The sequence below is a fragment of the Globicephala melas genome, chromosome 3 (genome assembly GCF_963455315.2).
Source record: "Globicephala melas chromosome 3, mGloMel1.2, whole genome shotgun sequence".
In the NCBI taxonomy this organism is placed as follows: Eukaryota; Metazoa; Chordata; class Mammalia; order Artiodactyla; family Delphinidae; genus Globicephala; species Globicephala melas.
The window spans coordinates 114830390-114843132 of NC_083316.1; the positions used below are offsets into that span (position 1 = coordinate 114830390).

The window sequence follows — 12743 nt, forward strand, 5'->3', positions numbered from 1 at the left end:
AGCAACCTTCCCCTACTCTGGCAAGCTCCAGAAAGACCAACTACAAGTTCATACAGATAAGTGGGGCAGAGGCTACATACCTGCCTAGAGGGAGGTATATACGGTATTGGGTTTTTTACCTCAATATGCACTTTTGAAAAGTTCACCCCACCCAACCCTGGGGAAACCAGTACCCAATATAACCTGATGACTTTTCCAGCTCAGAAACTATCTCTGGAGCCATGGAGAAGGGATGGTTACAGTAAGTGGACAGATGACTACAACTTACCTGCTCAAGGCCCCCCAAGAGGGATTTTCCCCCAAAGAGCTGTAGAACAACTCTCTTTTGTTATTTTCCCAGATTGGGAACTCATCTTCATTCTGCAATAAATGCTTCTAGAATATATATTTAATTGAGACCTTTTATTTCTCTCCTTGGAAACCTTAGAATCAGAAAGGGAATGAGAAACCCTGCTTCTATATCCCAATTATACACAAGGCTAAAAGGAGAAACTGGAAATATCCAAGCCCCTTGATATCAGTGTTTGACAGATAATAAAATTGAGACCCAAGAACTGGCCTATAGGAAAAGAATCCAGATTTCTGAATTTGGAAAGTATTATTTTAATGCAACCTAAGCAACTTGAGGAACAAGCAAGCCCTTCGAACTTGAATCATATTCAAAGTGTGTTTGCTCTCTTAACTTGGGCTTCCTGGGGTGTCTGTACACCAAGGACCTGGGCCCCAAGGCAAGAGACTAGGAAAGTTGTGGATTCTACCTTCCTCATTTACACTTCTACATCTTCTACTGGTAAGCTTTGGAGGAGGAGTAGTTTCCATAAAGAGAGCCCTAGGGGCTCAACCACTGGTCTCCTAAATCTGAGCATCCTGGCCTTTGGAGTCTCCCCTCTCTGCAAAGGTCAAGCACCCTGCAGGGGGGACATATTTCAAATATGTTGAATAAACAAGTAAAATGACTGGTCACCAAGAGTGGGGAAACATTCTTAGCTTAATGTTTTTGAACATACAAATACTTTATTGCTCACCTTTCACACAAAGCACACCTCCAGCCATTTTCTTTCACAGCTTGACAATATTTACGTGTACAAAAACCCAGCAAGAAGCGTCATGTAGATTTCAGTAAAGGTGAGTGTCAAACATCAACGCAGCCAGGCTTTTGTTTTCTGCAGCAATAATAAAGGGCCTCCTGCTCTAAGCAAAAATCTGTCCTCTTACTTGGTAGTGCATTTTTTCCATTACAAAAAAAGTCTCCTGCCCAAAGCAAACTAACTTGTATTTGCTGAGCCAGTGGTATTAACTCGTGCATAAAACAAATTTCAGTTTGCTGTTTCTTCTAGCAGATTTCAAGTAAAAATAAGGTTGAAGGAACTTGTTTTGAATGGATGCAGGTCAGTTTGAATTGCTATACTTAACTAAATGCCTACGTGTACTATAGGTTCACAACTTAGTTTGCTTTTATAATCTTTACGGATTTTGGCCGTGTTCAAGATTTTCAGAGTTGAGCATATGGTACAGTATTCCATCGAAAGGATAAGGCTACTGAATGTGCTATCTGCAGAAGAGCTCATTTAATAGGAACTGACCTTGAAGTTCTATCATGAAGCAAATGTTGCATAACCTCTCAGAATAAAAAGCCAATCAGGGCAGAACTGTGCTTGGAAAATAGGCATTAGAATACTTTAAGGAAAATACATATAAATGGATTGTTAATATGAGGAAGGTTTCCTAGCTGTAAATCTAAAAAAATCTAGGAGAATCCTCATTTTTCAAAACTGCATATTGAAAACATGAAAACTACTTACTCAAGTAATTTTGTTCAGAAAAATATGCATGTTCTGACTGTGGAATTAGTCTACTGGTCAATTAAAGGCAATTTTAATTACCTTTTAAGAAATTCTTCATACAAAGGAGAGATACTGTATGTGTTTCTCAAATAAACAGCATTATGTAAGTCCATTAAAAAAAAAACAAAACCCAAAACGAACAGTATTGTATGAAGACCTACAAATGCTTATGCCAAGCAGGAATCTGCCTGTCACCTGTGGTCTCACATTAACTCAAAAACAATGCTGGATTCAGGATTCTGAAACTAAGTTTCTATTACTTGAGCTCTAGCAAAATGTAAGGTTCTGTAGCCTCAACTAGTATAATGTCTGCCCTGTCCAAATCCAGAATGATTATACTGATAACCTCCATGCTGGAAGTGCTGTTCAAACTGTCCTCCCTGGTGATAATTCTGGCTCCCTCTTCCTCCCCAACCTCCTCCCTGGCCTGCGCGTCCACCACCTCGGCCTCCGCGACCACCTCTCCCTCCGCAACCACTGCCTCGATCACCATGATGCCCTCCATCTTGGTATCTACTGTCCTGCTGATATCCACCACCCTGGTATCCACTTCCTGTATATGTAGATGTTTGGAAGCCACCATAACCACCACCCTGGTAGCCACCACTGTGGCCACTGTGATAGCCACCCGGCTGGAAACCGGAATCTCGGTAACTACCATCTTGGTAGCCACCGCCCCCTCCACTCCCTCCGTCTGTCCAGCCTCCTTGATGCTTATTTCCTCTTCCTCCCCCTCGGCCACCGTGGTCGTAGCCACCACGTCCGCCCCTCCCCCCTCCTTGTTCGTGACCTCCTCGCCCTCCGTATGAGGCATGTTCATAACCACCTCTCCCTGCTCCGCGGCCTCCTGCTGGCTGCTGGGTGCCATCCTGCCTCTTCTGCCATGGTGGCATCTCCGGGGGTGGAGGTTCAATTTCATTGGGCCTACCTCCTCTGTCAGGAACCCTGCCCATCAACACCTTATTGATGGCACAGGCAGTCTTTTCTCTTATAGAGCCACTGCTTGTCCTTAAAATCTTTGACAAGTCTTGTCTTGCGGCCAAAAGGTGGGCAACAGAAATAGTACTTTTAGGAGATAAGACTGAGCGTTTTGGCTGGTAAACCTTCGCTAATTTTTCTGTCTGACTCTTAGCTCTGTCAGACCAGCCAAAAGACTGGACAGTGACATCCAAACGTTTTATTAGCAGCTTTCTCCGAACTTCATATTCATTGGCTACGGCTTGGTTAATTGCTTCTATCTTTTCCCAGTGGGCTGGTCCCATTGGCTTCTTCAATAAAGGCTTTCCCACATGATTAGGTGGAACTTTTGCTAATGTTTCCTTTAATTTTTTTTCAATCCCGCTGAAGAATTGGAACATAGTTATATTGGCTGGAGGTTTGGACATTCCTAGAGCAATACATATGCCTTTCAACTCTTGAAAGACCTCACTACCGCCTCCTTCTTGAGCTTTTTTTGGAAGAGTATTCACACAGAGCATTCTGGCAGCTTCTAGTTCTGAGATGAGGTATGTGAGCAAAAGGAGGCAGTTCTTCTGAATGAGAAGGCGCTTGGTCACATCCCCAGATGTCAGTGAAAGATATGGACAGTTCATCTCCCCTAGTAGCCCACTCACCTCAAGCTGGAATTCTTCAGCTTCACTTGGGCTGTTAGTTGCTTGCACATTTTCGTCTAGTTTACAGAGCACTCTTAATTCAGACACCAACCAAGCACAGAGTTTGGTAAACTCAGGGGAACTGGCTCCAGCAGAGACTGCCTGAGACAGAGCGCCATCTTCTAACAATGGACCCTTGTAACCGAGATCTTCCAAAGACTCCAAGATGTCAGTCTCCATGAGGTCACACTCCATGCTACTGTGGTATTCAAATTTCCGAGTCGTCAGGCTCCCCTCTTCGCCGGTAACTCGTAAACTCGCGCATGCGCTGCCTTCCCGGAACTTCCAAATCCAGCTTAATGTTTTAAATTAAAAAACAATTTAAACGTTCAACATCAGGGCAAACTAGTTAAGTCATGGCTATACAATGGAATATTAGCCATTAAAATAATATTCTGAAAAATATTTAGTAACATGAAAAACATGCATGATATAATTAAGTGAATAAAGTAAATTACAAAACAGCATGTTCAGGATGAACCCAATTTTGTTTTAAAAATAGGAAAATATTAGCTATCATGTAATACCAAAGTAGAGTGGTTTGTTTTCCTTTTTGTGTTTTTCTGTATTTTTATATTTGTCTACAATAAACAAATATTTTTGTCATCAAAAAAATTAATAGTAAGTTATTTTTTTAATGTCAGCAGGGAATAACCAATCCATTTTTTTGTTTGAGTGAAAAAAAAGGTGAAATGTTCATTAAGGAAGTTGGCATCTCAGGAGGAAACATAAGCAGGTGCCTTGAAAGTCTACCCTGGTATCTATTACTTCTGTGCATTTAAAACTACCACAGATGCCAGAAGCCAGAGATAAAGAGAAATCCATAAAAATGCAGCCTATGTCAAGGAAATGGAAGATTTCCTCTACCTCCCTCCTTCTAAGGAAGGTTAAAAAAAACACACTACAGTTAGCAACGAAGAAGTGTGTATGTGTGTGTGTGTGTGTGTATGTGTGTATGTGATGGTGGTGGTGGCAGTGGTAGAAGGGAGAATGGGAGAGATACCATCCAAGCACAAAAATTGTGGTGAAGCAATAGGCAACCAAAAGAAAAGATTATTTCCCTGGGGCTCAGACAAAAAAAAAATTATCTAGCTTGATGTTGAACCCTCAAAACCCTCAATAAACATAGACAATAAACACAGATGCCAAATTACTCATGAAACCTGAGTTGTAACACTGCCAAGGAACTGAACAAACTAGACTTTTCTCTTTATTCGTAACTGAATCTCCATACAAAGACCCCAGGTATCTGATGCTTTGACATTTTCCCCAGGACCTTGTTGACATTCCCAAATAATCTTATGGGAGAACAATTGGGAATTCCATGAAAAGTTTGCCTACTTCCCCAAAAAGCTCATAGTCCCACTCCTCACAAGCCTCTTCCAACCTCATTCATTTTACCCTCATGGCAATCAATCACATCAACCAATCTTCCCACATGGATCCTGGGCCAGAAACTAAAGGAATTTGGATTTCTCTGCATCCATCACCTTCCTGTCAAGGACTCATTCCAAGGCATTACAGTGGCATTCAGATTCATTAGTTACAACCCTACACTCCTTCCCTTTTGGCTCATCCTTAACAAGCTGGCTATCATTAAGGTGACAGAACAGTAAAACCCCCGTGTTTGATAGGTCCAGGGCCCAAGACAGGTAGGTTGGCAGCCACAATCTGATAGTAGATCTTGAAAAGCTGCTGAAAAAGGAATTGACTCAATGAGAGAAACCTGTCCATGAGCCTAGTCCCACATTTCAGTAAATCCAGGCACTGATTCACATTGCCTGGAGAACAGAAGCCTGTATTTTCTCAGTCTATGCTTGCCAGGCCCCTACAAAACTTTTTCTCCTCCTCCTCCACCTCCTCTTCCTTCTCCTTTTTCTTCCTGTCTGATCTTTGCCATGGGCAGAATTAAGAAAACCCTAAGGCCTATTCCCAGAGTTTCCCATGGTCCCCTGCCAGTCTCCTCAGGGCTTGCTGGTGGGTGATCACAAGGGTGGAAAGGGAGTAACTGAGGACCTACTAAGTGTCAGATGCTTAATATATACTATCTCCTTCAATCCTCAGAACAATCCAGTTAAAGAGTTACAATTATTCCCCTCTTACTACTGAGGAAACTGTGGCTCAGAGAAGTTAAGCACCCAACCTAAAATTAAACACATGGAGGTAGATTTGAATTCGGACCTATTACCACATAAATCTATACTCTTCCTTTATACCACTTACACTCTGGGACCCCAGGGATCTCTTGCGACATTCTCCAGCTGTCATGACAGCTTTGTAGAATGACTCCATTTATATGCAGTGAAAGGTGTCCTTTTCCTCCCTCTTCTACAAGTAGAAGAGTCACATTTCTCAGCCCTTCTCCAGAAAGAAGAAACCTAACTTTTGACTTGCAAAGGCCTTCCTTAGAATGATAAAGCAGATAGCCTGGCTCCTGCTGACTTGGGAGGGCAGAATCCTGGTTCTCCAGGGGGTACTCAAAGAAAAAGGCTAACCATTGTGGTCTACATTAGAGGTCAAAGTTTCAAAGGAATGTCAAAAGAGGGGTGTTTATTTTAGAGGCTAGAGGAAAAAAATACAGGAAAGACAGAAAGACAAATTTCTAGCCCCAGATCACATACCACTCATATCATTGATCACAAAAGACAGTGACCAAGGGCCCAGATAATGAGGTTTGAAGTGTGGGGGATGAAACGAAAAGAAAGACCAGAGCAAAGACTTCCAGAAGTTAAAGACCTTCGGGTAGGACTAGTGTTCTACACCATTTTAATTCGGTTGCATTCCCTACCAGAGGAGGTAAGCTAGGTTTAGAGGAGGAAAGTTCCCCCGCACCCAGTATCACCAAGTGAGATAGCTGAACGTTAGACTCCAGGGCCCTGCACACTCTCCATGGCTGGTGCCCTGCCCACCCTGCCAGGCTGCCCTTTTTATCAGGAAATGAATGTATGATGACCAATGAAGGCACTGAAGAAATTAGGCCCAGGCTCTGGGAAGCCTCAAACTGCACTTGGTCAGTGAGGGAGGAAGGAGGCTGTGGGTAAGAGAAGTGGAATATGGGTAGGGGGTGGGTGGGATGTGGGTAAGGGAAAGGTGGTGCGCATTCCTCTCAGATTCTCAGATACCTGCCTAGACCTATGATAGGACTAGGGGATCCTAAAATGGCCACTTCTTCATCAGGAGCTTCTTGCAATCTATAAGAGATCACTTGATTCAGCTACCTGCTTCTTAATAGGAGAGCTCCTAATCTAAGGCCTAAGGAAGAGAAGCACATTTTACACTCTGTGTTGAAAGACCATCAGAGAGGGAGGGAGAAGCTAGTACTTCCCTCCCTGGGATAAAGTGCCTATTAGGAAATTTGCTGCATGCCTAACTGAATCAGCACTGCTATATTTTATTTTATTATTTATTTATTTATTACATCTTTATTGGAATATAATTGCTTTACAATGGTGTGTTAAGTTTCTGCTGTACAACCAAGTGAATCAGCTATAAGTATACATATACCCCCATATTCCCTCCCTCTTGAGCCTCCCTCCCACCCTCCCTTTCCCACCCCTCTAGGTCGCCACAAAGCACTGAGCTGATCTCCCTGTGCTATGTGGCTGCTTCCCACTAGCCATCCATTTTACGTTTGGTAGTGTGTATATGTCAGTGCTACTCTCTCACTTCGTCCCAGCTTTCCCTTCCCCACCCCACCCCCGTGTCCTCAAGGCCATTCTCTATGTCTGCATCTTTATTCGTGTCCTGCCACTAGGTTCATCAGTACCGGTTTTTTAGATTCCATATATAGGCATTAGCGTATGGTATTTGTTTTTCTCTTTCTGACTTACTTCACTCTGTATGACAGACTCTAGGTCCATCCACCTCATTACAACCAACTCAATTTCGTTGCTTTTTATGGCTGAGTAAGCACTGATATATTTTAAGTCTACGAAATCTTCTAGGACCTCTCATTATGGATTGAGGCCTTCAAAATACTCCTTTTCTCCAAGCCGAATAACCCTAATTACTTCAGTTTTTCACTAATTCTCTCTCACACACTTTTTCTTAGACCCTCTTCAAATGCACACCAGCTTTGGGTTTCTGTGAGGGGTTAGGTGAGGGTGTGAGCCAGAAACCCTTCTCAAACCTCAATTGCCATCACCTCTTTGCCCTCAAGTATCTGAAGAATCTGCCTATGCTTGGTTGTCACAGAGCTTTGATTGCCCCATCAGGCCCCACTTGCATTTCTCCATGGCCCAAGTTCATTTCTAACCCCTCCATTTCAGCCAAGTAGCCTTGATTCCCAGCTGCATCAGCTGGAACCTCAGTCATCAGGGTCCTCCTGTGCTAGAGGCTTGCAGGCAGTGCGGGGCAAGAACATGAAACTGACAGGACACACTTCCTTCTCTGCTCTCACCCGTGAAGCATTTAGCTACTTTAAAAGTCCAGTTTTATTTCTGTGCTGATGATTCCAAAATCCCCACTTCTGTGCAAGGTCTAGGCACCACAGCTCTAATATTCCACAGGATGTTTCAACTTGAGTGACAGAATTGATTTTCTCTATGATTCCTCTGCTTCCATCAGTAATCCAATGAAACTTTGAGTGACTAAGGCTTACTAATGAGTCACCCCTCACTTGTCCCTCTGCTCAACTCTTCATATTGTACCTGAATTTTGCACTAACTCAATAACTGATATTTTGCCCCTCAACTCTCCACCTAACACAATGCTACCATACTTATCTTACTAGTACACTACATTCAATTCATCATTACCTGATTAAAAACAAAAAACCTGCAATGTCCTAGAGAATACAATTCCAGTTCTTTGGCCTGACATTTCAAGTCTCCTAAACTTGACACTATCTTATTGTAAGCATTAAAAATTTTTTTCTATGAATATAATCTCATAAAAATCCGAAAAATTTAGAAGTAAACAGACCAAAAAGTGAATAATACCTTCACTCCCTTCTTCCCCCAGCTCACTGCCCTCCCCAGAGGTAACTGTTCCTATTTTGCTTTTCCAGTTTTATTCCTTGCTTCCTCAGTTCCAGCTAGACCAGGTTATGACAATTCTCTGTATATGCCATTCCCATGCAATTTCTGTATCCCAGTTGAGACCATTTCCCTCCCTGAGATACCTTTGCCTCCTCAACTTCAAATATTCCCTCCTTAAGGTCTATCTGCTCTTTGAAATGACCTGCCATTTATTTGAAAGAATCTAAATTTCACTGCCTATGATATCTAGGCATTATGTATTTCTCTATGCCTCAACAATAGAGCTGACAAGTCTCCTCCTTGGAGGTAGGGCCATGTTACCCACCTTCGTGCCTCTGCAAGCCTCTCACGACACTCTGCATTTGGTGGGTGATTACTGCTCTCCAGACACTAGCCAGTCTTGCCCAAAGGTGGTGTTAAGTGTACAGGTCATGGAATTTCAGAGATGGAAGAGACCTTAGAATTCATCTCCTACAAACCTCTCACTTTACAGAAGAGGAAAGACATTTGCCCAAGGTCATTTGCCTAGTTAAAGGTCAAGTTGAGGATAGACCTCAGGTCTCCTAATTCCAAGTTCAAGCAATTGCTAGGACCTCTGCTCTTGGGGGTGGGGGAAGTGGCCCAAAATACTCTCAGGACCAATCAGCTAGGCAGTAACTCAGACAGGTAACTGATGGGGGAGGTCTTGTATATGGTATGTGATATTAAAAAATTTTTAAGTTTAAAGAGAACACTTGAGGTTCCCAAACATACCATTACCACTTGAGCCCAAAGCAAAGGAAAAAGTCAGCCCATTCATTCCCCCTGCTACACTACACTTCATGGCATGTACCCCTTTTCCCCCTCCTCGGTATTCACCTTAAATTGGCTTCACCTGAATAAAAATGTTGAAGGGCACAAAATCAGAGTCATCTTGGATGCTGATATTTCTAGAAATCCACTGCTCTTCCTATTGCTTCATGGTTTATGCCTGCTGTCCCAAGTATAATTGTAATTGTGCCTCCTTTCACTCCAAAAAGTGTACTGTTTGATGGCAATCATATAGTCCTCCTATTTATAACCCACTTCATCCATTCAATAAACATTTCTTGACCACATACTCTGTTATAGGCATAGCACTAATGCGAGAGATGAAGAAGTTCATGACATTGACAAGGTCTCTGCCCTCATGGAACTAGTATTTTCATGGAGGACACATATAATGAACAAGTTAAAAAACAGATTATTACAGATTGAGATAAGTGTCATGATGGAAATAGTAGGGTTCTTATAACAAGGTGGCAACATCTTAAGAAAAAGTGGTCAGAGAAGGTTCTCTGTGAAGTTGACATTTAAAGTTATACCAAAGGAACTAGTTATAAGAGCTTCAAGAAAACATATTTCAGAGAGAAGCATTAACAAGCAATAAGGCCCAAAGCAGAAAAGAGCTTGGAAAATTCCAGGAACTGATAAAAGTTTGATATGACTGAAGAATGCTTTGCGTGTGGTGGCATGAGATGAACTTAGAGAAGTAAGCAGGGGTCAGATCATTGAAGACCCAATCGGTCACAGTAAAATGTCTGAATTTTGTTCCAGAGAAATGGAAAACCATTAAAAGATTTTAAGCTAGGGGATGATAGGATCCTATTTACCTTGTAAGAAAACTGGCTGTTATCTGGAAATAGTCAAGCGTGGAAGGCTGAAGACAAGGAGGCAGTTGTATTAAGACAGGCAAGAGCTGATAGTGACTCGGACTAAGGTAGGGATAAAGTGAACAGAGGGAAGAAGGAAGATGAGCAGTATGTATAAAAGAGGTAGAACCAATAAAATTTGCTGATGGATTGGATGTGATGGGTGAGAGAAGGGGAAGGATCTAGGGTGACTTCCAGTTTCCTAACTTTAGTAACTGAGTGGCAGGTGGTGCTGTTTACGGACATAGGCAAAATGAGAGGACCAGGTTAGGGCTAATGGGAAGATGGGGATCAAGAGTTCCATTTCAAGCACATTAACTTAGAAATTTTTCTGAGACATTCAAGTGGAAATCAAGCAGGCAATTGGCTATTAAGTCTGGGAAAGATACTAAATAAACTAGAAAAGAAAATTGAGATGGAGATGCAAACTTAAGAGTCGCCAATACAGAGAGAGTTTCTGAAGCCATGGGAGTAAATGAGATTTCCTAAAAGGAGTAGGAAGTGAAGGGAAGAGGGCACAGGTCCAAAGAAGCACCACACCTCTCCCATTGACGTCCACAAGTGCCTATTGAATAACCTGAGCAACTGAGCCTCTTTTTTTTTTTTTTTGAGCCTCTTTTTGATTTTAGGAACAGATGGATACAGATTTGCCAGCAGGTAGGGAAATATAAGAGCTAACCTTTGTGGGGGGCCTCCATCAATCTATTCAATCAGTAAATGTCTTCTATGGGTCATGATGGACTGTGCTAGGTGCCTGTCTGGGAGGTAAACACGAAGGGACACGTTCCCTCCCAATCAAGAAGGAAAGCACACCTATGCCCATAAAAACGTGGTGTGATAAATATTCTAATAAAAGTGTGTACAAGGGGGCTTCCCTGGTGGCGCAGTGGTTGAGAGTCCGCCTGCCGATGCAGGGGACACGGGTTCGTGCCCCGGTCCGGGAAGATCCCACATGCTGCGGAGCGGCTGGGCCCGTGAGCCATGGCCACTGAGCCTGAGCGGGAGAGGCCACAACAGTGAGAGGCCTGCTTACCGCAAAAAAAAAAAAAAAAAAAAAAAAAAAGTGTGTACAGGGGCAGTAGGAACATAGGGATGAAAGCAACCAATTTCTGCCTGGCCCAAAACTGAGGCAAACTCATCCAAGTAGTGAGAGGAGCTGAACATTAAAAGGGTGCTCTGAAGCCAGAAAGGCTTCCTTGCACGCTGTTTGTTTCTGTTTTGCTTTAAAACAAATCTCGTACTTCCTAGAATCAAGGTAAAATCATGACAGGTTGGTAGGGGTAAAAAAGGAGGCTTTGGCTCTCTGTCCTTTGACGACAGAGACTAGCCCTTTCCAATGAGCCTTAATCAGGTGTGGGGTGGGGGTAGGGGTTAGAGGAAAAAGTAGAAGAGAGTGGTTTATGGCTGTTCACAAAAAAAAAAAAAAAAAAGCAATAAAATACTTTGCCCTGAGCTGCAGAAGGGTCATAATTGGTATGATAAGCTATCATTTAACATGAGGAGGAAATTGAAGTTTCATTTCCTTGCTTTTGTGGCACCCCTTGAATTGGGTTGATGACACCATTCAGTCAGTCAGCATGAGGCCTGCCTTACCAATTTTGTTTTGCAAAACAAAGCCAGTCACGGTCAAACTCAGTTGGTCAATTCCACAGATTAACATGAGAGACCCCTGGAAAGCAAGACAGCTGGGTTAGCTCTGGCTGGGAAATGACGGGTTAATCCTAGGCCAGCTAGGCAGGGCGCTTTCATAAGATCTTTCAGGCTCCTGGCACCCTCCCACTCCTCACCCCTCCAAGAGCTTCCCACACTCACCAGTGTCCTGGGGTTGACTCTAAATAATCTCCAGAGTTTGAAGGACAGGGCTGAGCTGAGAGTATGGATGCATTTCCCCATTGTGCCATATGTTGATTGCCATCTTCTCGTCTTGATTTTTTAGACGCAGACTGGGTAGTATGGTGTGACAGAAAAAAAGCAGGCAGGAATCTGTATGAGCACAAACTGGGAAGAATGAAATTTTCTTTAAAAATTGACAATAATACAACATTTCTCTCAAATTCTGGGCTCCAATAGGTGTACCTACTCATTCCACAACCTAAAGAAAACAGCAAGGACGAAAATTTTGTTAAAGTTCTAGTTTTGTTGTCTCTATGGCTAAGACATTAGAAAAGAATCATTGATTCTCTTAGAGAATGATTCCCATTCTGATTCTTCTCCATGTCCAGAAAGTTGCTGAAAAATCGAGGCCACTTTAGAATAGATCACAATCTGGAGACTTTCAAAGCTCCCATTTAGCTGAATAATTCCATTTTTCTCTCTTTCTGAAGTCTGATGTTTCTGGTGAAAAAACAATTCTGCCAGTAACACATAAGGACTATCAAAAAGCCAAGAAAATCTGCACATGCAATGAAGTTGCCTGAATAATAATGGGGTTCATGTTCCAAAAGGAGATTAAGGTAATGTTTAATTTTAGTTCCCTGAAGGTTGTCTTACATTTTTCCAAAAGGATTTATTCCTGCAATCTTCTGTGACAATCAACACAATTTAATTTTGAGGTAATCAAGAGAGGTAATTTAGTATTGTGGGAAAAGTGCTGCTGAT

The 12743-nt window shown here is 42.5% G+C and overlaps 2 protein-coding genes across 2 annotated transcripts in view; both read right to left on the bottom strand.

The window, feature by feature from the left end:
- Positions 1-1000: 1000 nt before the first annotated feature.
- Positions 1001-11815, bottom strand: LOC115860089 (protein FAM98A-like). The gene is made up of 2 exons (XM_030869519.2): positions 11739-11815; positions 1001-3791 (listed from the first exon to the last, which is right to left on the bottom strand). The coding sequence occupies exon 2, from the start codon at positions 3689-3691 to the stop codon at positions 2138-2140; it is 1554 nt and encodes a 517-aa protein (XP_030725379.1). The 5' UTR covers positions 3692-3791; positions 11739-11815; the 3' UTR covers positions 1001-2137.
- Positions 11816-12018: 203 nt separating this feature from the next.
- The window catches only part of LOC115860087 (nucleoside diphosphate kinase homolog 5), a 51692-nt gene continuing 50967 nt past the window's right edge, over positions 12019-12743 (bottom strand). Inside the window, exon 7 of the mRNA XM_060296259.1 lies at positions 12019-12143. The gene's annotated coding sequence lies outside the window, so the exon portion shown is untranslated. The remainder of the gene's footprint in view (positions 12144-12743) is intronic.

Coding starts and splice junctions, on each gene's coding strand:
- LOC115860089 (XM_030869519.2), bottom strand. CDS start 3,691: ATGGAGTGTGACCTCATGGAGACTGACATCTTGGAGTCTTTGGAAGAT.